A 25,440-nucleotide genomic window follows, 5' to 3' on the forward strand; every position below is an offset into this window, starting at 1 on the left:
TCTTCCTTAAACGTAGAACTCTATGAGACGCCTTGCGTCCCCACGCCAGGGTGGCGGGGGCAATGCGCCTGCGCCGTGTGAGTTCATACCATATGTGCCCTGTCCCCGTGTTCGGGTCTGTGGTGAGCCGGGTCCGAGGATCGGCGGCGGCGGAGGAAAGACTGAGAGTTGGGCCAGCTAGGAGGTTGTGGGTCAGTAAAGGGCTGAACGAAGGTATTGGAGTCGCGAAAGCCACTGTCACGCGATGGGGAAGAAGCAGAAGAACAAGAATGAGGACAGGTAGCGGCGGCGGCGGCTCAGTGGGGGCGCGCGGGGTCTGCGCGGACGAGTCTCGCTTTGGGGAAGGGAAAGAGGTCACGAGCCCCAGTCCACCCGCCGGCTCGCGGGGGTGGGGGACGGCCGGGGGAGAGGAAAGAGTCCTCCGGGGTCAGCTGGGAAGAAGGCAGGGGTTCGCCAGTGTTAAGCCACCATGTGCTGGGGCGGACCGGCCGGCCGGGCCCGGAGGAGAGGGCCTGATCTTCTCTTTCCCGCTCCGGGATCTGTCTCCACCCCCATCTCTTCCACTAAACCCAATTTTTTTTGGTCTCAGATCAGGAGAACGGGAGGGGGGGGTGAGGTGGAGGGAGGTGGAGACTTGGGAGACCTGACCCTGCGCGAGAGGTCTAGGGGACTCAGTCCCTGTCGTTGAGGAATATGAGGGGGGTGGGGAAGAGCTCGAGACAATTTCTAGGAGTTGGGGGTGGGGTGGAGAGTCTGGGGCCCGCCGGTGGGCTGGGCTGGGGTTAAGGAGGTCACAGTAGCCTGGAGAGACTCTTAAATTGTTGGGCTGAGTGACCATAAGCGCTGGGAAAGACATCTCCTGTTGTATAATATAGTTCTTTACTATATCTTTCTGTAGTTGTAAGAAAAGGACATTAGGTCCTCTACTATGCAGTTGCCTTGCTGAATTTGCATCATGCAATCAAGTTTTTTGGTGTTTCCGTAGGTCATGCTCGCTTAAGAGTTAATCACGCACATGTTCTTTCTGTCTTGCGATTTAGACATACACAGCTTGCACTTCTTCACGGTCCAATTATCCAGCTTGTCATGGTTTTTAATTTTCCTTCTGGGACCAGCCTTTTTCTTGGTTTCATTGTTTATTAATTGCCCCTTCAAAAAGGAGTTAAGAGAACGAAGTGAAGATTTTTTGACAACACCTCTTTTAAGAGTTTAGTTTTTCATAGAAAAAGGTTGCTATACTTAGTGAGAGGTTTTAGTCATGTTTGTAGGCATATATAGTAGTACCACCTTGAGAAATCCCTGTATTCTCTGTAGGGATGATTTACTTTCCTTTCTTGTAGTGAGTTAACATTTAGGATGTATTCCACAATGCACCATTCCAGATGTTGATTAGGAAAGTGTTCTTTTTGCATCTGTTAGGTTTATGAAAAAAGCACTGGAAAAATTTTCCTTATGAAATTCCCTGTGAATCTGAGGCAGCACGCGGATAACATGCTAATTAATGAAACTACTGACTTTTACATATTGCTATGTTCAAGATACAAGCTTTGCTATCTTTACAAGTTTTGTGACCAGAAATCAGATAGACGATATTAAAATGACATAACTAAATAATCAAGTAATTGTGTTTGTCCATTATCAGAAATCTATATACGTTTTGGGTCTCTCTCCCTTAGGGTTTTGAATTCAGGGTCTAGAGATCCTGGCATGTATATGAATATATATATACACACACAGATATAATTGATTAGAAAGACCATTTATAGCATTATCAAAGTGATGTCAGTCCTGGCTTTTGATTTCCAACTCTTACCTTTAAGAGGATATTTAGTTTAGAGGATAGATTACATTTTTAAGTCATGAATTACAAAAAAAGAACAATATGCAAAATTCCACTAATTTGAAGGGTCAGTAATAAAACGAACTTTTAATAATATACTCTGACAAGGTTTGGGATGTATGCAGCTCTACAATGAGAGGCAGTGTTTCCCTATGTCCAATAATTGCTTCCTTGTGATACTTCTCTATTAGTTTACAATATAGAGGTCTGAGTCTTTCAAGTTCTGCAGTTTCCAGTTGGAAGTTTCATTCACGAAGGAATTAGAATATACTTTAAGATATCATATTATCTTGAGAGAGTAAAAGAAACATTAGTAGTAAAGGAAAATGTCCTGTTATAAAATTAGAATAAACTACAGAAGAATGCTATTATGATTTGGTTTTTTTTTTTGATTTTCAATCTGCTAAATTTTAGTATTATGTTTTATCTTTTACTTAGTTAAGAGTTAAGAGAACTAACAGGTAGTACTATGATTGAAAGATATTGCAAATTCTAGCAATTACTGAGTCTATTCCTGTTGCTCTTTGTATTTACATACAGCTAGGATTTTTAAATGCTTCATATAAGAATAGAATGCAAACTTTTGGAGAGAGCATTTGGAAGATCTTGGTCTTTCCTAAAATGAATTCACTTCTCTGCCTGCTATATATAACTTCCCTCTCCCCCCCTCCCCTTCATATTTTTATGCAGATTCCCACTTCAATAGTTTTAAAATATTTGAATCTTAATCTGACCAAGTTTCTGACAAGAGAGAATACTGTACTTGACTTGATTAGATACAATAGGTTACCAGAAAAGTCACTGTAGATGAAGAAAGTGATATTATCTAATCTTCCTTCCCCCTGACTTTTTTCTCTTATTTAAAAATTTATTCAAAATCCACTCCAGAACGGTTAAAGAACTTGCCTACCACTGTAAATAATCAACTTGCTGTTTCAAGCCCCTAGCAGAAATTGTTTATTCACATTTTGGCAGTGCCACAAATTTCTTTAGTTAATCTAGGACCCTTTGATGTTGAACCTACTTCAGGTGTAAGAATTCTGTTTTCTTAATGATGAGCCTTACAAGTTCAGTCTTTGCTAGGTGAGTTGGGTCTGAACAGGCTATCCAAGGAAACCAATCAGCTTATTTTTTCTGGAATTGTTACATGTTAAGAGTGATACCATTGCTTTTACCTTATATATATGCTTCTATTTTGTTATACTTTTTACGTTTTGCTTGCAAAAACAAGAAAACTGACTTCTCAGTTTTTATATTCCAGCTGTGCCTTCTTCCACTCTAAATTTCATTTTACTATAATAACAAAGTAAGAGTTTATTGCTTTGTTAATTATTAGTGGTTGATTTTCTTAAGGTTCAGTATATATACATTTTTTGCCTTAGGGCATATTATTTAAAAATTGTACATCAGGGGTACTATAAAAATGAGCAAAGCAGTTATTTTCACATGGAAACTAATTTATGCACAAATAACAGAAATGTCTCCTCTAGAAGATACTTTACTTGGAAAGGTTGTAAGAGCACACCTTTTGGATTTCCCTGAATACTTCCTGAATGGTTTTGTCTGACTGTTGACAATTTAGTTGATGGCTATGTGGAAAGAATGTAAAAACCTATAGTTTATTGTGTTGGATCAGTCATTTTTGTGTAATCTATAGAGTTGAGGGTATGTTTGTATCTTTAACCTAGCCTCTGTGTAGGTAGTTTGACTCTTACAGGTGCTCAAGCAATGTTCTGTTTGCGATTCTCTATTTTATCCTTGTGAATACAAAGAAAAATCTCTCAATAATTATTAAATACCTAATGCCAAGCACTGTATTATGCACTGAGTGTACAAAGACAAAAACAATAACAAAAATGCCTGTCTTTATAGGATTTGTAGGTTATTTGTGGGGAAACAACATGTACACAAATAAAAATACAAAGTAAATAAAAAGGTAAAGTGGTTTATGGAGGGGAATTCACAACTGGGAGGAACAGAAAGGGCCTCATGTTGGACGTGTCTATTAAGTTTAGTTTATAAGGTGACGTGCTTAAGATACCCAGAAAAAAGGAGGCATTGCATTCTTGGAATAGCCATTAATCTCTGCAAAAAATGGAGACTGAAAAAGAAATGTATAAAAACAGCATGTAGGTTAGTTTGACTGGAAAAATTAGGGTTTTTGAAGGAGAGTAATGTGTAATAAGCCTGAAAAGGTAAGCAAGTGTCGGAATTTTGAAAGAATTAAATACTAAAAAGAGTATTTTATCCTCAAGGAATAAGGAATTGTTGAAGCTTTTTGAGTAGAGTAGCATAGTCAGATCTGTTGATACTTTAGGAATATAAATTAGTAACTATGTATAATGATTTGGAGAGTGGAGAATCTTGAGGAGCAGCATTAGGAGGCTGTTCCAGTGGGCCAGATGAGAATTATTGAGGGTGTGAATTAAAGTGATAGACTAGAGAGAAGGGGACAGATGAGAGAATGTTATTGCAAGGAGACAGGACTTGATAACTTAGATATGAAGGACGGAAATGAGGTTAGGTTTTAGGTTGTAAATCTGAGTTACTGAAAGCATAGTAGCACCCTTAACAAATAAGACAAAAAGGATAAGGAACTGATAAAAAGTTTTGAAATAGAAAATTAACCAAAGAATAAAGGTATTAGGACATTAGAGACATTTGTAGGACTTGTTTTAGTAGTGCATATGAAATTCAGCAAACAATACCTTTGTTTCTCCAGGTGTTTTTGACAAATTGACAAATAGATTCCAATCTCTGGGATTCATATCTGAAACTAATATTCAGTTCATTTTTCCCTATTCTTTTCATTTACATCCTTTTTGGCTGTGTTGATTGCTCACTTTGCCTATTTTTATGGCACCTGGCTCGCCCAATCTCATGTACCATATACTATAGTGAAATTTCCTGCAGCCTTTCCTTTTCTGCTATTTGGAGAAGTAAAACCCACACTTTGAAAAACAATATAAATCCAATGAATAGACCTAGTTATTTAGGATAGTTAATGGAAGTTTTTGATTTAGATCCAGTTTTTTGATGTTACCTACTTCAAATAAGATGATTTATAAGAAGTAGGAGAAAGTTCTCTTGTAGTAGTCATCTTTCTTTTGAAAGCTACTGGCAAGAGCAACAGAACTGAAGATTTCAATTTCAAAAAGTATGGTGGGATGGTGAATTTTGTGTTGACTTCCATAGAGTATGAAGTATTTCTGTCATGGCCAAGTAACTTAATAAAAATGTTCATAGTACAGATTTGATTTCCTCTCAGAGAAGAATTTAGAAGGACCTGAAGAATGCCTGTTCTCTCCAGCATATTATTTCAGCAAATAGCACATTCCTATTTAATGGTGTTTTTCGTTTTTAAAAAGTGAAAGAAGGACTTCAGTATAAAAACAAATAAAAAAGGACCTGAAGAGGCAAAAGGGGAATCCTGACTTTCATCAGTAGTTGGAGGATCATGGATGAATTATTTGGTCACAGGAAGAATGGAGGAAAACTGATTCTCAGATCTGAATCAAGTAACAGGAGTTGAGGCTCTTTAAAAAATTAGGCATCCAGATCATTTGAAAAGGAAAGCAACTGTTTGCAATTGGGAGAAAAGCCATCTAGTAAGGATCACAGGAAGAAGAGAGAAAAGTTGATGATTGATGACCTAATAGTTAAAGTACTGAGACAGCCGGTTGTTGACAACAATACAGAGGTTTGCTTTTTTCCTAGTACATGTATCCTAGACATGACCCGTATGTTCTGTGACATACTAAATTTGATGAATACTATCCATTTCTGATGATTCTAGTGGGCACCAATGATAACTGCCCAAATCAATTTAGATTATGGTTATTGCTTAAGCAGTCTAGCATTGCTTAGAATTTTGAAAACCTGAACAAGAAACAGAATACTGTAGGAGCACAGGTGGCATTTTTGGTATGGTTGTCAAATGAAATCAAGGGCCTCAAGAGAGATGTGGGAAGTGAACAGATATTTAAGATGGTATCTAAGAATGCGATATGGTTTTCTAGACTGGCTTTAAATGTAGGAAAGCTGGGCTCTTGGCCAGAGATGACCTAGTAAATATTTATTTGCTTGAAGTCTTAAAAATTTAATCCAATTAAGTTGAAAAAAAGGGAGAGTGAAATTGTTGTCCCATTTCTTGACCAACTTAGATTCCAAAAAGATGTACAGAAGTTGGTAGTAAGTACAAGCTAATAGAGATTTAAAACAAAACAAAACACCATGATGTTGCCTTATAAGCGGTGTAGTAAGAGCAACAAGAACCCAGAATGAACTGATTCTGATGAATGCTAAGGCAGCAGAAAGGGTTAGTTGTTTTGTTTTTCAACTGTTGGAAGAAAAAGAGAATAGGTTTGGAATTTCTGCTGAAATAGGTGGTACTTTTTTATGAATGATAGAAAGCAGGACTATTTTAACTTTTATTTTCTTTCAGTTTTCTCTGCCAGGAAAGATATTCTCTCAAGTGAAAAGAATAGTAAAATTTGACTATTAAGGAGTTAAAACTCAAGATAATAAATAGTGGATCTAGGGAAAGTGTAAGTTGATCAATTTGAAAGAAATGGTGGTTGAGCTAGTAAATCATCTTTGAAAGCCGTTGAAGAATGGGAGTGTTTATACAGGATCAGAGAAGGGTAAATGTTCTAAATTAAAAAAAAAATGAGGGTGGAGTATGCAAACATGGGCAAGCAAGCTTGACTTTGTTAGTAAAATACTGGAAAATACTGTTAAAGACATTATTATTAAACAGCCACAAAAGGAAATATTGATAACAAAGATGGAATGGCTTTATCCAAAACTGGTCCTTCCAAAATAACCTCATTTCCTTTTTGGAAAGTTATTAAACTGGTTGGTGGGTCAGAGGAAAGCATATACATAATCTATATTTCTATAAAGCATTTGATAAAAGTGGGTCATCTTAGTAAACCTATAGATGAGATGAAGAGTTAGATGATAGTACAGTTTAAATATTTTTGGAACTGGTTGAGTTGCCTAATTTAGATAATAATCATTTAATAGGTTGGTGTCATTTGGATGATCTTGGATAGTGTAAGTTCTACAAGCATCTCATTTCTGATCTCTGACAATTATATCAATGACTGGGCTAATGGCATTGTTGGAATATTTAGTAAATTTATAAGCAACACAGCTTGGAAATGAACGGGTAGAAAAGGATCTCAATTAATTTAGGATGTTGAACTTAATCTCAATAAATTGGAATTAAAGTTAAGTGGAAAGTTTTACAAGTTATAAGTCAATTTCACAAGTACAAGTACTTAGTACAAGACAGGGAGTTTGCACAGTAATTTTTCTATGAAACAATTTTGGCATTGGTTTTTCCAAGTACCTCAGTCATGTTTTCATTAGTGGTTTTGTTAGTCTTTTGTTTTCAGTGAAATTATAAGGTGATTGGATTTAAGTGAGACTGAGCTGTGCAAAATCATCAGCCCCACTTTCTCCTTGAGTCATTAGGTCCAATGGCAGGACTTAGATCTGGATGGCTTGATGAGGACCTTGGATGCAGTGGGAGAGACCTTAGTCTTTTTAAACTAAGGTCTTTCCTAGGTTTCTGTCTGAGACAACACCTTTTCAGTAGTTAAGGCTAGTTCTAGTTGTTTATTCTCCTCTTTTATATTTGTAGTTCCAGAATTTATAGTGACAGGTACAAAATAAACACCTAGTTATTGCTTTTATCATTCATTCACATGTTCATGTTGTTCTTGAAAAGAACCTAGGGAGGTTCTTGGAGGTGATACAATGATATGCAAGTACATTGGATTTAAGTGAAGGAGGCTGGATAGAGTCACCATCATTTTCTCCCCAAGAACCATTTGAGTCTAGGGGTAAGATACAGATCGGGACTCCTGGAGATGCAGATCATGGCCTTTAAGCTAAGCTTTTTAATAGGTCTCAGTTTGACTTAAGGCAACTGACCATTATGTGATTAAGGCTAAATAAGTATTGAGATAAAGAATAGCTTCTTTTTTAATCAAATCCAATTTCTTGATACTTCCTAGCTATGTGATCCTAGACAAAAACTAGATAAGAATTGAGGTAAAAAGATGGGCCTATTACCTTCACAAAAGAATCAGTGAGGGAAAGGAAGATCCTTTGAGTCTCTAGCTTGTGTAAGAAACAAGTGCTATTTACACTCACTAAGTCTATCAAAACCTAAACTATGAATTAATGAGGCTTGGGCTAGCGATCATTATTGGTCAGTCAAGTAAGGCAGGTGACCTAGCATAAGCCCTCTGTCACTTAAATCCTTCACTTGCATGTCATGGCATCCCCTCTCTAATGTCATGGTCGTCTTTGAGAATGAAGGACAAACAATGATTTGGGTTTAAAGGCTTAGACAAGTAGCTTCATTTAAATTCCAACTAGCTTTATCAAAGTCTGGTTTTTCTGAGCTGTATTTCTAGAAATCAAATGAAAACATGATACAAAAGAGTTAATTGTTCCAGTTTTTCCAAAAAACAAAGATGTAATAAATAAGTAGAGCAGAAAAAAATCTAGTTCCCAAGTCCCAAAATACCTTTTGAACTATAAGCGATCAAAATTTATATTTCTTTGAACAGCGAAACCCTCTTTTCCTCCCCCTCCCCATGAATGATCTTATCTAGGAGTGAGAGAAAAATTCACTCTTAATCTGCTTAAAGTGAGAGCAAGATATCTTAACGTTGATAAATCTTTGTGATGTTAAAAGTTAACTTTTTCAGACTGTCATTTTTCAACCCAAGTTGGCTACTACCCCCTTTTAAAAATATGATCAGTAATATCCATAGGGTTGTGTAATTACAATGAATAAGCTTGGCCCCAGAGAAGAATTAAGAAAAAGCACTTCCTTCCCCACCTTTGCAGAATGGGAGATTATGGGTATGAAATTTTGTATATAATTAGTTTCATTTGTTTCTTTCTCTCCTTCCTCTTGTAAAGAAATCTTTATTGCTCCGAGGAACATTTAATATATGGAGGGATTACTTAGTTGATTGGAAGAGGGAAATGGTAATGTAAAAACAAAAAGAATTTTTTTTCTAGGCTTTTAAATTTTATTTTAGGTTATACATGTACATTTTTAAAAATATATTTCCATATGAGTCATATTGGGAGAAAAATCAGAACAAAAGGGAAAAGTCATGAGAACTTGTTTAGCTTTTTATCAAAAATAACATTTTAAAAAGCTGTTATGTTCAGAGCATTCTAGAAGCAGCTATTCAGTGATATGAGTTATAATCCAACTTCTTCAAAGTGTTAAAATTTAGTTGAATTTGATAGAAATTGTTGTGAGAAATAACTCAGTTGAATTTGGGAAGAATGAAATCTTTAATTTCACAAACTGCAGATGTGAGTGCCCTATAGAATAGGAACAGTAGAATAGGAATTTAGAATCAATACTTGTCCCTTTTTTATACCAGGACCTCCCTTGATGCCTCATTGGCTCAGTACCAGAGGTGACAACCTATCAGGAGTGCTTAATCCTCACATGTGAGTTTTGAGTCTCCACCCTTGATTACATCATTACTTCTTCCTTATGTGAAAATAGTTCAGTCCTTCCCCTGATTGCTTATTGGCTGAGTACTAACCTATCTGAAAAGTCTTAATTTCTCCATTGGAATCTTAAGTCTCCTCTGATCACATCATTACTTATTCTCCCCTTCCCACAACTAGTAAGTGGTCTCCACCCTGATTACATTATCCTTTTCTTTTTATAAGTAGGAATTTCCCTCCCCCATTGCATTTTCCTTTTTTTTTTTTTTTTTTTTTAATTTCCTTGTTCTTCCTAGCTTCCTATTTCTTAGCTTTCAGTTTTCCAATTTCACTTTTATTTGTGTGTATTTTTCATAGCTCTGTGGAAACTAATCCTCTATCCAATTCTCACAATTATATTTCTGAGACAGAGTACATTGGATGGATATGGTTAGGGAAAGAACACAAAATGTGAATACATAGTATGCACTTATTTTTAGTTCATAATCATGTTAGCATTCTGTATGCTGAAAGAAAATTGAAAACCAAACTAAAAACATTTCTATATTGAAAATTACATATTAAATTAAAATTAAAGTTAGAGTATTTTTAAAATGCATATATTTGAAAGATCTAATAAGTTGTGCTACTGAAGGATTTGGTTTGATTTGTTTTAGCAACAATAAAATTTTAATTTCATACTGTCATAATCACCCATGTGTGTAGGTATGTATATGTGTGCTTTTTTACATATTAAATTAATTTCACATTTTTCTATGGCCCAAATTGTACAAGGTATAGAGAATACCTAGTCAAAAACAGTCCCTGTCTTCAAAGAGTTTTCATTTTATTAAAGGTTAACAACTTGTGTTAAGTAAGACACAGAATGTTTATAAAATGCACATCCCTCCTCCGTCCCCTCCCCCCCCCCCCCCCCCCCCCCCTTGGTGGCTGGGGAGGAAGCATAAAACACCAAGATAATTGGGAGGAAAACCTTTACTAGGAACCAAACAACAGGTTCCGAGAGATGGAAGTGAGAGGAAAATGAATTCTAGGTACAGGCAGGATGACTAGAAATGAAATATTGTGCCTGGGAACAATTTAATTTTTTAAAATAGCTTTTTATTTACAAGTTATATTCATGGGTAATTTTACAGCATTGACAATTGCCAAACCTTTTGTTCCAATTTTTCCCCTCCTTTCCCCCATCCCTTCCTCTAGATGGCAGGATGACCAGTAGATGTTAATTATATTAAAGTATGAATTAAATACTCAATAAGTATACATGACCAAACCGTTATTTTGCTGTACAAAAAGAATCGGACTCTGAAATATTGTACAATTAGCCTGTGTAGGAAATCCAAAATGCTGGGAGGTATAAATATAGGGATTGGGAATTCAGTGTAATGGTTCTCAGTCATCTCCCAGAGTTCTTTCTCTGGGTGTAACCGGTTCAGTTCATTAGTGCTCCATTGGAACTGATTTGGTTCATCTCATTGAACAATTTAATTTAACATAGAATTCATGAGTGAAGGGGATGTGAAAACTTCAGAAAAGCATCTTTGATATCTTGAGAAATTGGTATTTTGTGCTGCTGGCAAGCCTCTCTAGTTTGAGTTGTAATTTTGAGGGACCTCTGCATTTAGAAATATTAATTTGGCTTTTGTGTGGGAGATAGATTTGTCAAGAAGAGCTCAGGGGCAGGATAAGACACATCCTAAAGTTATTGTTTTAGTTTTAGTGAGGCCAAGACTTGAATTCCAATATAAAAATTAAGTAGAAGTTTTTGGAGGTGAAATTGACAAAACTTGTCAGTTGTTGGTATGGATGAATGTTAGAAAGGTTGAACAGTTGAAAAGGATACTAGGTATCTAGCTAATACAATCCCTGGCTTGGTGTTTGCATGTAGTTGTTGCTCAAATATTTGTCATTTAGATTAGTTTAGTAGTAAACATGGTGAATTTAAGATCAGACTGATTCAGTACTGCCCTCGTACTTAGTAACCTGTGTGATCATATGCCATTCCCTTACCTACCATAAACTTCAGTCTCTTCATCTGTTAAATGATAACACCTATAATGTTCACCTCTGAGATATTGGGAGGATAAGATTATGTATTTTGTGACTCATAAACATGGACAAGAAAAAAAAAAAATATATATATATATATATAAAATTTCAATTTAATTGTTGTGTTGTGTTGATGGCCTCTGCAAGGCCAGGGCAGAACCACCTGTCTTGATTAAGTCTCTTCACATTTGGATTGATACTAAACTATTTCAGAAAGAATACCCTTAGAGGTAAAGTCAGCTATTTATCAAGTGCCTACAACATGGCCAGGATGTGTTATGTTAAGTGCTTGGGAATAGAAGGAAGTCCAAAAAACTAGTTCCTGCTCTCAAAGACTCTCTCGGATAAAAACTGTCAGATGAGGAACACTATACACTGACAAATACAAACTATGTATGTGTGTTTATGATAAATCGGAACTAATTTTAGAAAGAAGGCACTAGCAAAAGGGGTTCTTTAATGTAATAAGCAAAATATCTTACCAAGAACTTCACTGAATGCAGGAAAGATTTCTTTTATATTCTTGAAAGAATGGGTGCCTAGGTTAATAGACACTTCTGAAACTGCAAAGGTAGTGATGAGGTTTGGCGCAGGGCAGAGAGGTTCATACAACAAAAATTAAATTTCACAAACTCTACCTTCAACAATAGTCTAATAACCAGTCTATTTTGGAGTACTGCTTCTCTAGTCTGAGTGGGTAGGTCTGACATTAACAAATGCAATGCCTTTCTCTTCTGGTTAGTGATTATTTCAACCCTGGCCTGGAGTCTAATGAGTTTATCCAGCATACAAATTAGGGTTCTGGATGCCCAACTTCCATCTGGGACCATGTATTACCCCAACCATTTGTGTCCCCAAAGGTAGGCAACAACAGAAATGCTAAAAGAAATAGACAGGCATGTATCTAGCAACAGTTAGATGACTAGGCCAAAAACGTACCTACTTGTTTGGGATATGATGATCACAGATAGGAATATTTTCAGATAGAAAACTGCAAGATTTTAAATGCTTGAGTTGTGCTCCTAGCTTCTACTGAACATTTGCCCCATTATAGAAATTTGCTATATAAAAGGAAAAAGCAGGGACATAATTATAATAGCATCACTCAGTCTGAGAGCACATACATGACAAGATAAAGCATCCTTAGCTAATTGTATGCAATAACAATTCTACCTTAAAGCCACTCAGTAATAATCTGGTGGGTTCTTATTCAAAGGAAAACCATTGGGAAACTGAGTCCAAAGGCTCCCTCCTTAATGGAGGCCAAGGTTGTCCTCTTAATTCTTCCCCAGATACTAATCTCCACTTGTAACAATTCAGGATCACATTCCTCTGGGTAGGTTGTGACATTCAGATGGCAGATAACTGGCCTGGTGATCCATCAGACAATCGTACCTGAATTCAAAACTTCAAATTATATCAGATATAGTCCCAAGAGATTTTATCTTAGACAGCAAGTCTCACTAATCAAAGCTTCAGGTAAATTTAGCTCTCAAAGATCACATATCCTAAATAAGTATTGACTATAATCTTACATTGATTTACAGTAGGAAATTCATCCTAGAAAGTTCACAGCTTATCTTCATATCTAAGTAGATGACTTTTAAATTCAGTGTTACATAAATCATTTTACTGTAAGATGCTCAATAACCAATTTATATCAAAACATCTTCAAAGGGACAAAGACATAGACCACTATTCTCAGAATCTCCCTAAACAATGGGAACATCTTTAAAATTACCAGTATAACTAATTAAAACTCAGATAGAATATAGAATATATTGTCCTAATTTCACATTAAAGAACCTTATCAGAATTAACAATAATTTCTTCATACTAAAAAATGTTAATTCAACTTCCTCCAATTGAGGAATCCCTATAAACTTTTCCGGAAATATAAGTAACAGGTATGCCACCAATATTATTAAAATTCCTCTAAGCACAATTAATCTCCCCTTCCACCAAAACATTTCTAATTTCCCAGGTGCAAAGTTAATTTTAGAGGTTATAAATTGTCCTTAACAATTCATTATTGAGGTTCCTCCACAGGTCCTTTAACCATGGTGTTATTTCACTCTCCAAACTTTAATCTGTCATGTGTAACATGTGGAAAGGTCCTTTCCACTCTGCTTTTTCCAAGACTTAGTAAGCACCAGCTCTACTGGAACTGCAGACAGCAAAGGTGGATTGTTTGGATTCTTTCCAACAATCCTTGTTTCCAAAGGGTTAAAAGAGATGAGGAGGATACTGCCAGTATATAATTCCTTTAAAACTTATCCTTTGTTTCAATACAGGGTCTTTCTTTTTATCTTCTCAAAATAATAAACCAATCTCATGAGGAAAATCCAAGATCACTTCTGGGGACAGTTCTAATTCAACAAAGCAGTAGCAAACTTTTGGTCCAAGGCAATTTAGTCCCTAACATCAATTTAGTAATCAGTTTCTTAAGAATGATTCATTCTTTCCACTTTTCCTGATGAGGGCAGAAGCCAAAGTATAATCAATTTGCAATCCCTCCCTATTATTTCTTAAAATCCTTGGAAGTAACACATATGTTCCTTTATCAGAATCAATAGTCTGTACCAATCCATACTTAACGTACAATCTGTTCCAGTGTATTCTCCTAATTTCTCTCAAATCAGCAGAGCTCAGGGGAAAGCTTCCAATCATTAACTATATCTCAGTTTCATTACTGGTATCATTTCATTTAAACCTAACTTAAATATTTTGGAGCCAGACTCCCTCCCTCCAGAGGGACATCTCCTCAATACCTTGTTTATCTTTAGACATATCACACACCTTTCAGATAGAATTTTTTCTTTGATTACACATATCCATATATGCTAGATTTTCTTGCTTTTACTTTGTTAAAGAAAGACAAACCTCAAGATTCAGAACAGAGCTAATATCTAAATAATTTTGGATCAAATTTCATAAAATTTATACCACATACCCAATTGGGGGCTGACGATGTTAAAACGCAGCTCAAACAATTTTTACAAATTGTCTTGCCCAATGTGTAATTTAGCAAGCAACATAGTTAGAAGATAAAAACATGTAACCACCTCTTTAGATAAATTACCAGAGAACCAAAAAAAAATTTTTTTAGCTTAAAAGCAAATCGAATACAAATTTAAATTTCTGGTAGGAATTCTTTAATATTAAGGCACACATATTTCTAAACTCTTATACCACAATTTTAGCATATACGAGTTAATAGTAATGATCTTGAATGAGATGAGGTGAGATCTTTCAAGATAGTTGTGAAAATCGTAAGGCTTCATCTACTTCAGAGTTTGAGTAGGACTGAAGGACTTTAAGCATTAAGTCAAGGGCATATTTAAATCCTCTCCATGCTATCCTCCCTTCTTGTTATCCTCCCTATTTCAATCAAATATGGGCAACTATGTACTTATTGGTCAAGTTCAATTTCTTGGGTAGTTCCCACGTTTAGAATGTAAGATCCTTAGCCAATGAGGATGAGGGTCAGTGGTGGGAGGGGGTACTTACTTGTGTTAGGGATTAAAAGTGTTGACCCTGCCCCCTACAGGGTCTCCTCCCTTCAATTGTCTGCTGGACAGGTGGATCTCCCGATCTCGAAAGAATGGATAATAAACTTTGCTTTGCTTTTAGAGATCTCTCCAGCTTTTTTTTTTTTTTTTTTAATTAAATAAGTATCTGAATTACACAATCTTTATACAATTTCAGAATCAGAATTTCAATTAAAACACATACAGCCCCAAAATTTAAGGTGACAGAAAACTGCTCTTTCGAGTTCATCTACAGGGCTTTAAGAAATTGTCCAACTTTAGCACTCTGGGGGAGAGTATCAGAGAAATTTGGGCACAGATGCCCAGCTGCAGATCTGTGGCCTAGCGACTAGCCTGTTCTACATATCATAACTTGGAGATGGGGCATGTTAAAGATGTTGGGGCACCAAAGCAAACCCCAGAGGAATCCCAGCCAGCAAGGGACGACAACCTAGCCAGGACAAATTCCACAAACCTCTCCAAGGGAGAGAAGCTTGGAAAATCCCAGGTGAGGGTTGAGGAGGATTATGGGTTTCTTTTTGCAGTTTTTCTCTAAGTCTCTTTGTTCAAGCACTCAGAAGGCTTTTTGTCATGTAGATTAGATTTACTTAAAAATACAGTAGACTAACTCTAGTCTCAAAACCCCCAGAATCTGCTAAAATGTTTTAGCAGTTCTATAACTTCAACTATTTCTGTAGACTCAAATTGGCTAGTTCTAGGTCCCTAAAAATGTCAGGATTTTCGTTTTTTTGTTTGTGTTTGTTAGAATGTGGCAGTTAAAAAACTTTCCTTATCTAAAACTAGTACTTCCTTTCTTTAGCTAAAAGCTATTTGCATAAATTGAATTATGTACAAAACAGGAATTTAAAAATTCCCAAATAGCCAGATTCCTTTGCAATTCTGACTGAAACAGAAGACAAAACACACACAGACTTTTTATAAATCAATCCTCTTCTGATTCTTTGCCTCATTTTGGAGCAGAGAGTGAGTAACTACTCCTTTAGCCTGTGAAGACTCCTTTGAATTTATACCCAGTGGGAGGGAGGGGGAGGAAGATTGACAATTTCTCAGAGTGATATTTCCTAACAGTATTTCCTGGACCATTTTCTGGGGACATTATATAAGTTTTTATAGCCAACTACCTTCCATTGTTCCTTTCCCAAGGTTCACAATATCTTATCCTTTTTGATGGAGGACTCGCTTGATCTTACCAAAGGAAAATGGGAGAATCCTTACAGATTTGAACTGTTTAGAGTTTTCCAATATTTAAGGGAAATTGGAGGCTTTTACAGATTTTAATCACTTAAATTCTTCCAATCCCAATCAGAGTCATCCAAGCAGTTTACCAATTCTTGGCAAAGAAAAAGGCTTCATAATCTCTTCAGAGTCTCTCCCCTCCCATCCCCCCAGTTGCTTGCCCTACGTGGATTGTGTGCAATTTACCTAATTTCAAACTTTTCTCAGCTGATTTATCTCCTGAGTCAAATTAATCTCCTATCTTCATTAGTCCACTTCTGTTATTGCTTTCTTCCAGTGTCTTTTCTGGAATCAATCCAATGGGCTGGAAGGGGGGGCCTTTCCAAGGATTTTGTATGAAAGAGATCCCTAAACAACAGAAAATATCCCCAAACTGTTGAGGTTGGGAAGGGACCCCAAAAAGTTGGGGTCACAGACCTGTGTTGTGAGATGTTTGAAAAGAATTTGCAGGCATGAACCCATATTGAAGTCAATGGGCAAAGTTTATTGTAATTGTAATGCCAATTTAACTGAGCTAAGTTCCAAAAAGATTTAGCAAAGAATCGGGAGCAAGAAGACAAATTTATCCAGTTCATATCATTAATGTCTAGAGGTAGAACTGAGGAGTGGTTTCAGGAATTTGGTTATTTCTAACCAGCAGACCTAGCCAGAAGATTTAAGAATCATTAACAGACAAGATTGTTGAAACAATAGCATACTAAGGTTAGAGAGTCTCAGGGTCACTAATAATGTCTTTCCTAAAATTTAAGGGAAAAAATATTAGTATATTCCTAGGCCAGAAGACTTACAGTCATTGACAGAACAATAACATTCTTGGATAAGAGGGCTTTGGGATCACAGATTCCAAAGCTACAAGATATGGACAGATTGTTAGAACAAAAGCCCCCCAAGGTCAGGGGACCTTAAAATTATTACTGTCTCTCCTAGAAGAGATGGATGGGTGTGTGTGTGTGTGTGTGTGTGTGTGTGTGTGTGTGTGTGTGTGTGTGTGTGTATGACATCAGAATGAGCCTCCAAACCTGTGTAGGACATCTACCCTTATCCAAATTAAAATCAGAGACTCTCAACGTAAAAAGCAAAAAAATAATTTATTACAATCTCCTGAGAAAAGGCAACTCCCAACAAAGTGTCAGTAGAGGAGTACAAACTGCAAAACACAAAAGATTCTATAGACTCTAATGCAGGAGCCCTTCCCTTCTCTGTCCCCCTCCCTTTTCTCTATTTTGGGAGTCCAGGCCTATACTTAAGCGGGTGAAATTTATCTCAGAAATAAGAGTACTAGTAAATAACAAAACTCTTTACCCATCAAGTACTTAAGTGTTGATTAAGAAGTGGGGGAAACAGGAAGGAAAATGTTCATCCAAGACCCAATACCTTCAGCTTTTTATAGCTCAACTTGCAATAGCAGTCTCAAGTCACAATTAGGGCATAGTTTGAGGTCACATCTTTATGAGAGGTCTTTACTCTGTTTATCCCATTCGTTAACCAACTCTTCATCTGTCAGCTAAACCATATACATTTGTTCATTAATATTAATCACAAAACAATTTTGGGATGCAGGGTTCCCTGGTTATTTCAGAATTGTTGGTTTTGTGCAGATGAGCAGTTATAATTGGTGGTTATCCTCTTGTCAAAATAGACCAGCATGACATCGGTATGTTGTACCACATATAGTGTTAACATGTACCTTAACATGGTGACTTTGGCGCTACCATAGGTGGGCTCAACTAATCTACAGGAAAATTTGGAATGGAGATACTTCTAAATTTGTGTATCATGTTTCTTTTGAACGACTTCTATTCTGCTTTGTTCATAGAATATAGCCCCTTTGATGCAGGCATGCTATGTCTGCTGCGCTGTCTTGCTAGGGTCTCTTCTATCTCACAATGGGTTCTAGCTTTTAAGAGAGACCTTCAGAGTGTCCTTGTAATGTCTCTTCTTGACTTCCCTAGGAAGGAAGTTCTCTATGTGTGAGGTCTCTATAGGGTGATCTTTTAAGTACTCAAACCACATGACTACCCATGTCATTTTGCCCTGGATATATGAATTCACTAGGGATTACTTAGTGTATTTCACATAAACATCTTAAGTTTTACTTTGCCTCTTTTAATCAGCAAAATTGTCAAATTCTAAAGAGGACATTCTTTTTTTTTTTTTTTTTAATAACTTTTTATTGATAGAACCCATGCCAGGGTAATTTTTTTTACAGCATTATCCCTTGCATTCACTTCTGTTCCTATTTTTCCCCTCCCTCTCTCCACCCCCTCCCCTAGATGGCAAGCAGTCCTTTACATGTTGAGTAGGTTACAGTATATCCTAGATACAATATATGTGTGCAGAACCGAACAGTTTTTTTGTTGCACAGGGAGAATTGAATTCAGAAAGTAGAAATAACTCGGGAAGAAAAACAAAAATGCAAGCAGTTTATATTCATTTTCCAGTGTTCTTTCTTTGGGTGTAGCTGCTTCTGTCCATCTTTGATCTGAATTAACTCTCTTTATCGAAGAGATCCACTTCCATCAGCTATATCCTCAAACAATATTGTTGTTGAGGTATATAATGATCTCCTGGTTCTGCTCGTTTCACTTAGCATCAGTTCGTGTAAGTCTCGCCAGTCCTCTCTGTATTCATCCTGCTGGTCATTCCTTGTTGGAATCCTTACTAACTGCTAAGTAATTAGAGTTGATCTAATCTTACAAGAAGTTGTTTTGGCCAGAACCTGAAACAAGGTACTAAGTAGAACTAATCAAGACAAGGCTTGTGTTCCCACCTTTACTCATTGGACTCCACAAGTATGCTAGCTTCAAAAAGTACACTTTCTACACCACACCTTAAAGCTCTTTGGGCCAGAGAGCACTATGGGAGAAAACCCATAATCCCATTCTCTCAGAAGGTTCACATATAAGGCGAGACAGCCATTCCAGAATACACTTTTTTCCTCTTGGCTGGCTGATCGCGCTGGACTCGAGAGGAACGACTCTGCTGCAGAGAACACTTTTGACGGACTTCAGTGGAGCTACGCCAGAAGCCCTCTCTCCGCGGCAAGTTGGTGACTGGGCTCCCCAGAAGGAGATAAGAGAGATCTTCCATCTCTGTTGGAGGCAGAAGAAAGCAGAGGCAGAGGCTGAAGGACAGAACCTTTGGATTTGGAGACATCCGAAGGGCTCTAAGCCTCTAAACCGGCTGTGCTCTGAGAAGAACAAACTCCAACATTTGAACTCTTAACAATTCCTTACAGAACAATAATATTCCATAACATTCATATACCACAATTTATTCAACCATTCTCCAATTGATGGGCATCCTTTCATTTTCCAGCTTCTAGACACTACAAACAGGGCTGCCACAAATATTTTGGCACATACAGGTCCCTTTCCTTTCTTTAGTATCTCTTTGGGGTATAAGCCCAGTAGAAACACTGCTGGATCCAAGGGTATGCACAGTTTGATAACTTTTTGAGCATAGTTCCAAATTGCTCTCCAGAATGGCTGGATGTGTTCACAATTCCACCAACAATGTATCAGTGTCCCTGTTTTCCCACATCCCCTCCAACATTCCACATTATCTTTCCCTGTCATTCTAGCCAATCTGACAGGTGTGTAGTGGCATCTCAGAGTTGTCTTAATTTGCATTTCTCTGATTAATAATGATTTGGAGCATATTTTCATATGTCTATAAATAGTTTCAATTTCTTTGTCTGAGAATTGTCTGTTCATACCCTTTGACCATTTATCAATTGGAGAATGGTTTGATTTCTTATAAATTAGAGTCAATTCTCTATATATTTTGGAAATGAGGCCTTTATCAGAATCTTTGATTATAAAAATGTTTTCCCAGTTTATTGTTTCCCTTCTAATCTTGTCTGCATTTGTTTTGTTTGTACAAAAACTTTTCAATTTGATATAATCAAAACTTTCTATTTTGTGGTCACTAGTGATCTCTAGTTCTTCTTTGGTCATAAATTCCTCTCTCTTCCACAGGTCTGCGAGGTAAACTATCCTATGCTCTTCCAATTTATTTATAATCTCATTCTTTATGCCTAGGTCATGAACCCATTTGATCTTATCTTGGTGTACGGTGTTAAAGTGTGGGTCAATGCCTAGTTTCTGCCATACTAATTTCCAATTTTCCCAGCAATTTTTGTCAAATAATGCATTCTTATCCCAGAAACTGGTGTCTTTGGGTTTGTTAAACACTATATTATTAAAGTTATTGGCTGTTTTGTCCTTTGAATCTAACCTATTCCATTGATCAACTAGTCTATTTCTTAGCCAATACCAGATGGTTTTAGTAACTGCTGCTTTATAATATAATTTTAGATCTGGTACAGCTAGGCCACCTTCATTTGATTTTTTTTTTTTCATTAATTCCCTTGAAATTCTTGACCTTTTGTTTTTCCATATGAACTTTGTTGTTATTTTTTCTAGTTCATCAAAGTAGTTTTTGGGGAGTCTGATTGGTATAGCGCTAAATAAATAGATTAATTTAGGTAGTATTGTCATCTTTATTATATTTGCTTGCCCAATCCAAGAGCATTTAATATTTTTCCAGTTGGTTAGATCAGACTTAATTTGTGTGGAAAGTGTTTTGTAGTTTTGCTCATAAAGTTTCTGATTTTCCCTTGGCAGATAGATTCCTAAATATTTTATACAATCAGTAGTTACTTTAAATGGAATTTCTTTTTGTAACTCTAACTGTTGGGTTTTGTTTAAAAAGTTCATTCTTAAACTTAAATTATTTGCACTATTTTTTCAGTATTTAATTTTTTTCAGAATATTTTCCTATTTTGTTTGACATTCTTCATTTTGAATTGTTTGAAAATTGAGACTTGCTGGGCACTGCATAATTATGATAAAGCTTGTTCTCAAGAAATAAAAAAATATAGATGATGAATTGTGAAAACAAAAAAAGTATTCATTTGATTCCAGTGACAGTGAGATCATCACTTAAGTTTTCTCTACAGGTGACAATCTAAAAAGTGATGAGAATTGGAGTTTTCATTGGAACTTAGGTACCAGACGAAAGAGATGAGAATCACAATGTCTAATTGTCCAGAAAGACTGTAACAGCTAAATATTAAAATATTCTGATCTGATTTTATTACATCAAGAAAAGCCCAGTTTGATTTTTATGTGTTTCTTTCTTTTTTTAATTTAATGAATCAATGTTTGACATTCAGTGATGAATTCAAAAAGTTCATTGGTCTTATTTAACTTGATAATTCTGCCCATAAAAAGTATATGGAAGTTCCCAGGAGTTCCATAAAAGTATACCATATAATTGAAGCCTACATATAATGTATCTTTAATTTCACTTGAAAACTGAAAGGAAGCAAAATTTATTTCAGCTCAAGCTTTGCTAGCATTCTCACTGTGGACCATTTATTGGAAATTGTTACAAGGCATTTATTTGTGATGTATTTCATAGTCAGTAAACAATTACTGCCTTAAAGGCATGCCATACTTTGCTCTTTTTATGTTTTTGGTTTTTTTTTTTTTTTTTTTTTTTTTTTTTGGTAATATGGGGAATATGGGCATAGGGGAAGTGTATGTATGAGAGAGACAGAAAGACAGATTGATTATTGAATTTCCTAGACATTTAAACCAGCTTAATTTTAAAAATTCACATTGTACTATTGTATCAATTATATACTGTGAGAATGCTTTTTGGAAGCATGATTTCATATGTATGTGTTACTTATCCTGATGCTGATTGTAGCCCTTACATATTTTTTTTCCTGTGATATTGCTATTTTCTCTTTTTTCAGGTTTTCCCCTTCTCTCCCTCCCAATACGTATAAACATTTGGGAGAAGAGAAAATAGTGATCAATCCCACCTAAATGTGATTTGCCCCCCAAGAAAACCAAAAAACTTTCCAAAAAACACTATGCCACAGTGAAGTTAGATTGTGAAGAATATTTTGAAATGTCTTATTTTCTTAGAAATGAAATGTTAGACATTTCTTTGTCGAGTGATAAAAAAAATGAAAAAATTCCATTGTTTTGCAGAGGATCAATTGTTTTTGGTGACTTAAGTGAATAGAGGTGGAATAAGTTAAATTTATTAAAGTTAGGTTTTATAGTCTTCTTAGATTATTTCCAGCACTTAATAGAATTTTGGCAACATTTTATTTTAGGCCATTGATTATGTTGTTGTTGTTGTTGTTGTTGTTTTTTAAATAACCTGATGAAGGTAGCATGACCTGAAGATAAGGGCTGAAGCAATTCTTGGTCTTTTTCTCCCCCCCCCACCCCCACCCCCCTCTCTTTCTCTCTTCTCTCTCCCCCTCATCCCTCCCTCTCTTTCTTTCCCCTCTCCTTCTTGCTAAGGCAATTGGGGTTTAAATAACTTACCCAGGGTCACCCAGCTAAAAAGTATTAAGGTTTGAGGCCTGATTTGCTGGTGCTGTATCCGCTGCGCCACCTAGCTGCCCCTGATCTTTTATTTCTGAAGGTTGGTGATGGACTCAACTCATTTGTATTTCATCTTCCTGATAAAATTGATCAAAAAGACCTTTTAAAACAATTTTGGGCCATGTGTAAGAAATAAAAAATCATCTACAAAACATTCACTGACTTTTTAATTAGACCTCTAACTTAATCGCCATTATAAATAATGCTTGATTTTAGTTTTGGATTAAGATTAGTTTCATTTAAAGGAAAGCTCCATTTATTCTTTTGCTTTCTAGTAGTTGATATTTTGTTTTTTTTCAAAGACTGCATTGACAGAATCATGGAATTTTTATTTTTCATTAAAACTATCATGTTTAAATTTTATTAATATTGAACCAATTTTGTATTCCTGGTATAAACCAAACCTGGTCATAATGGATAATTTTTGTGCCGTGTTGCTATAACCTGCTTTTCTTTGTATTTTACTTAAAATGTAAAAATTATTAAGGATATCAGTAGTTTTTTTTCTTCAGTATTTTAAAAGAATCAAGACCATCTTAGTTCTATAAGAGAATTTTTGCAGCTTCCTTCCTTTTTTCTCAGTGGAATTAATTGCTTCTTAATTGTTCAGTAGGATTAGTTTTAAGTATGTCATCTTGTGGTCCTTTCTTTGGGATTTTATTTATGGCTTATTCACTTGCTAATGTAAGGTCCTGCATTTCTTGTTCTGTTAATCTGAACAGTTTATATTTAAAAAGATTGATTGATTTCATGTAAACTGTCAGTTTTATTAGTATATAGTTGGGAGAAATAACTCCTAGTTTTTGTTGTTGTTATTAGTTATGAATTTGTCTTCATTTTTGATGACAATCTGATAATTTTATTAATCTCCTTGATTTTCTATTTTGATGTTTAATTGAGCCCTTTAAAAGATTGTTGGTATTCTAGTATTTTTTAGTTGCAGGCTCATTTTATTGATCTTTCTTTTACTCTTTTATTGGAGATAAAAATTTTCCCTGAAAAACTGCTTTGACTTCATCCCTAAATTTTTGAGATGTCTCATTTTCATTGTTTTTATGAAATTATTGTTTGTGTCTATGAGTTCTATCATCCTTTGTTCTTCAGGTTTAAGATACTTAGTTTCCATTAAGTCTTTGCTTCAAAGACTTTTGGTTGATGTGATGTATTTAGCATTTTAGCTTTTCTGTATTTTTAATATACTAGTATATTGCGCTTTTAAAAAACATATTGTTCACAGTGGAGAAATATTCCTATTTATTTTGCTTTTCTAGGGTTCTTTCATATCGAATTTTTCTCAAATTATATTTAGCTTCATCAGTTACTTTTTGGTTAGATTTATCTAGGTATGGTAAATTGAGTTTCTTTACTATTACAGTTTTATTAGCTGTTTGTTTCCTCCTTTAAGAATTTAGATGCAGTGTTAATTTGGCAAATAGCTTTTTAGTACTGAAAATATTTCATTGTTTATAATGCCTTTTCTTTAAGCTAAGGTCTTTAACCTTAACAAGGCCAAAGTCTCTCACTGTATCTAGTGCTACCTTCTGTTCTGATTTATATCTTGTCACTGTGCTGGTGACTTCTTCATTTAAATTTAAATCTAATTCAGTTACATGTCATGGCATTATTTCCCTGATGTCATGGTCCTCTTTGAGAAAGGAGAACCACAAATAGCAACTATGTGGTGCTTTTTTAGCAAAATATAGTTTTCCTTGTTTTTTCTTCTTAAATTAGATATAATCTTACTTTTGATTTGCCCCAAATTATGATTACTCCTCTTCCCTTTTAAGCTGAAGGTGAATTCATTCTTCTCTAGTCTTTTATATGGGTTTTTTGTTTCAGGGGCATTTCTTATAAACATAATTGTTGGATTTGGGTTTTTAATTTCTTCTCTTCACTTCCATTTTATGAGTAAGTTCATCTCTCATGTTCATAAATATGTTTACTAGTTGTTTATTTCCTTCTGTCCTATTTCTTTAATACTTTTTTTTTTGGGGGGGGGAGGTTGTTTCCAAACCACAGAGAAGTTTTGGATGGTATTGTTTTGTTTGTTGACTAATCTCTCTCAATCTACTTTCCCTCTTGCCAATTTTTCCCTTAACCCTCTGCCCTTCAGTTTGCTTGTCAGATGAATATGTCTTTACCATATGGGTACATATATATTCTTCCCTTCTTTAATCTGGATGAAAGTGAAGTTCTGGTTTCAACTCCTCCTCCTCTTCCTCCCCCTCCCCCCCATTCTCTTTTCTTCATATAGACTTCTGTTTTCATATTTTATTTATATGAATTGATTTTTCTAATTCTTTGCTTTTCTCCTAATATATTTCTCTTCCCCATCTATTCTATTCTTTAAAACATCATAGAAGTATTCCTGTAGTCTTTATTATTAGACTCCCTTCTTGACTCCTGATGATAATAGTTAAAAGGATGGATGTATCATCTCCCCATAGTTAATAAAATTATTACTGTACCTTATGATTTTTTATCTTTTAATGGTGTAATGCTTATGTTTTAAAATTTTCATCAGATTTTATATTCAAATCTAGTCTTTAAGTTTAAGAATGCTTAAAAGTCATATAATTTATGATTATTCTTTTCCTTGTTGTTGCTATTCAGATTTGTTGGATAATTTATCCTGGGTCGGAATCTTAGGGTTTTTTCCCTTCTGTAATAGCGTTTCAAATTCTTTACTTTTTATATAGTGTGACTGCTAGACCTTTTGTGATCCCAATTGTAACTCCTCATTTGACTTTTTTCTTTTCTGGCTTCTTAGTTATTTTTTTGACTTAGGTTTTGTTGGTTATATTTGAAAATTTCTTCATTTTCTATTTTGTTCACTAGTTTTAAGAGATTGTGC

General features: G+C 35.5%; 1 protein-coding gene across 1 annotated transcript in view; it reads left to right on the forward strand.

Annotated features, from left to right (window-relative positions):
- Positions 1-105: 105 nt before the first annotated feature.
- EIF5B (eukaryotic translation initiation factor 5B) overlaps positions 106-25,440 on the forward strand; it is a 75,696-nt gene continuing 50,361 nt past the window's right edge. Inside the window, exon 1 of the mRNA XM_051984718.1 lies at positions 106-279. Coding sequence (XP_051840678.1) covers positions 245-279 — 35 coding nt within the window. The 5' untranslated portion in view covers positions 106-244. The remainder of the gene's footprint in view (positions 280-25,440) is intronic.

This window comes from Antechinus flavipes, chromosome 3, assembly GCF_016432865.1.
Source record: "Antechinus flavipes isolate AdamAnt ecotype Samford, QLD, Australia chromosome 3, AdamAnt_v2, whole genome shotgun sequence".
Classification (NCBI taxonomy): Eukaryota; Metazoa; Chordata; class Mammalia; order Dasyuromorphia; family Dasyuridae; genus Antechinus; species Antechinus flavipes.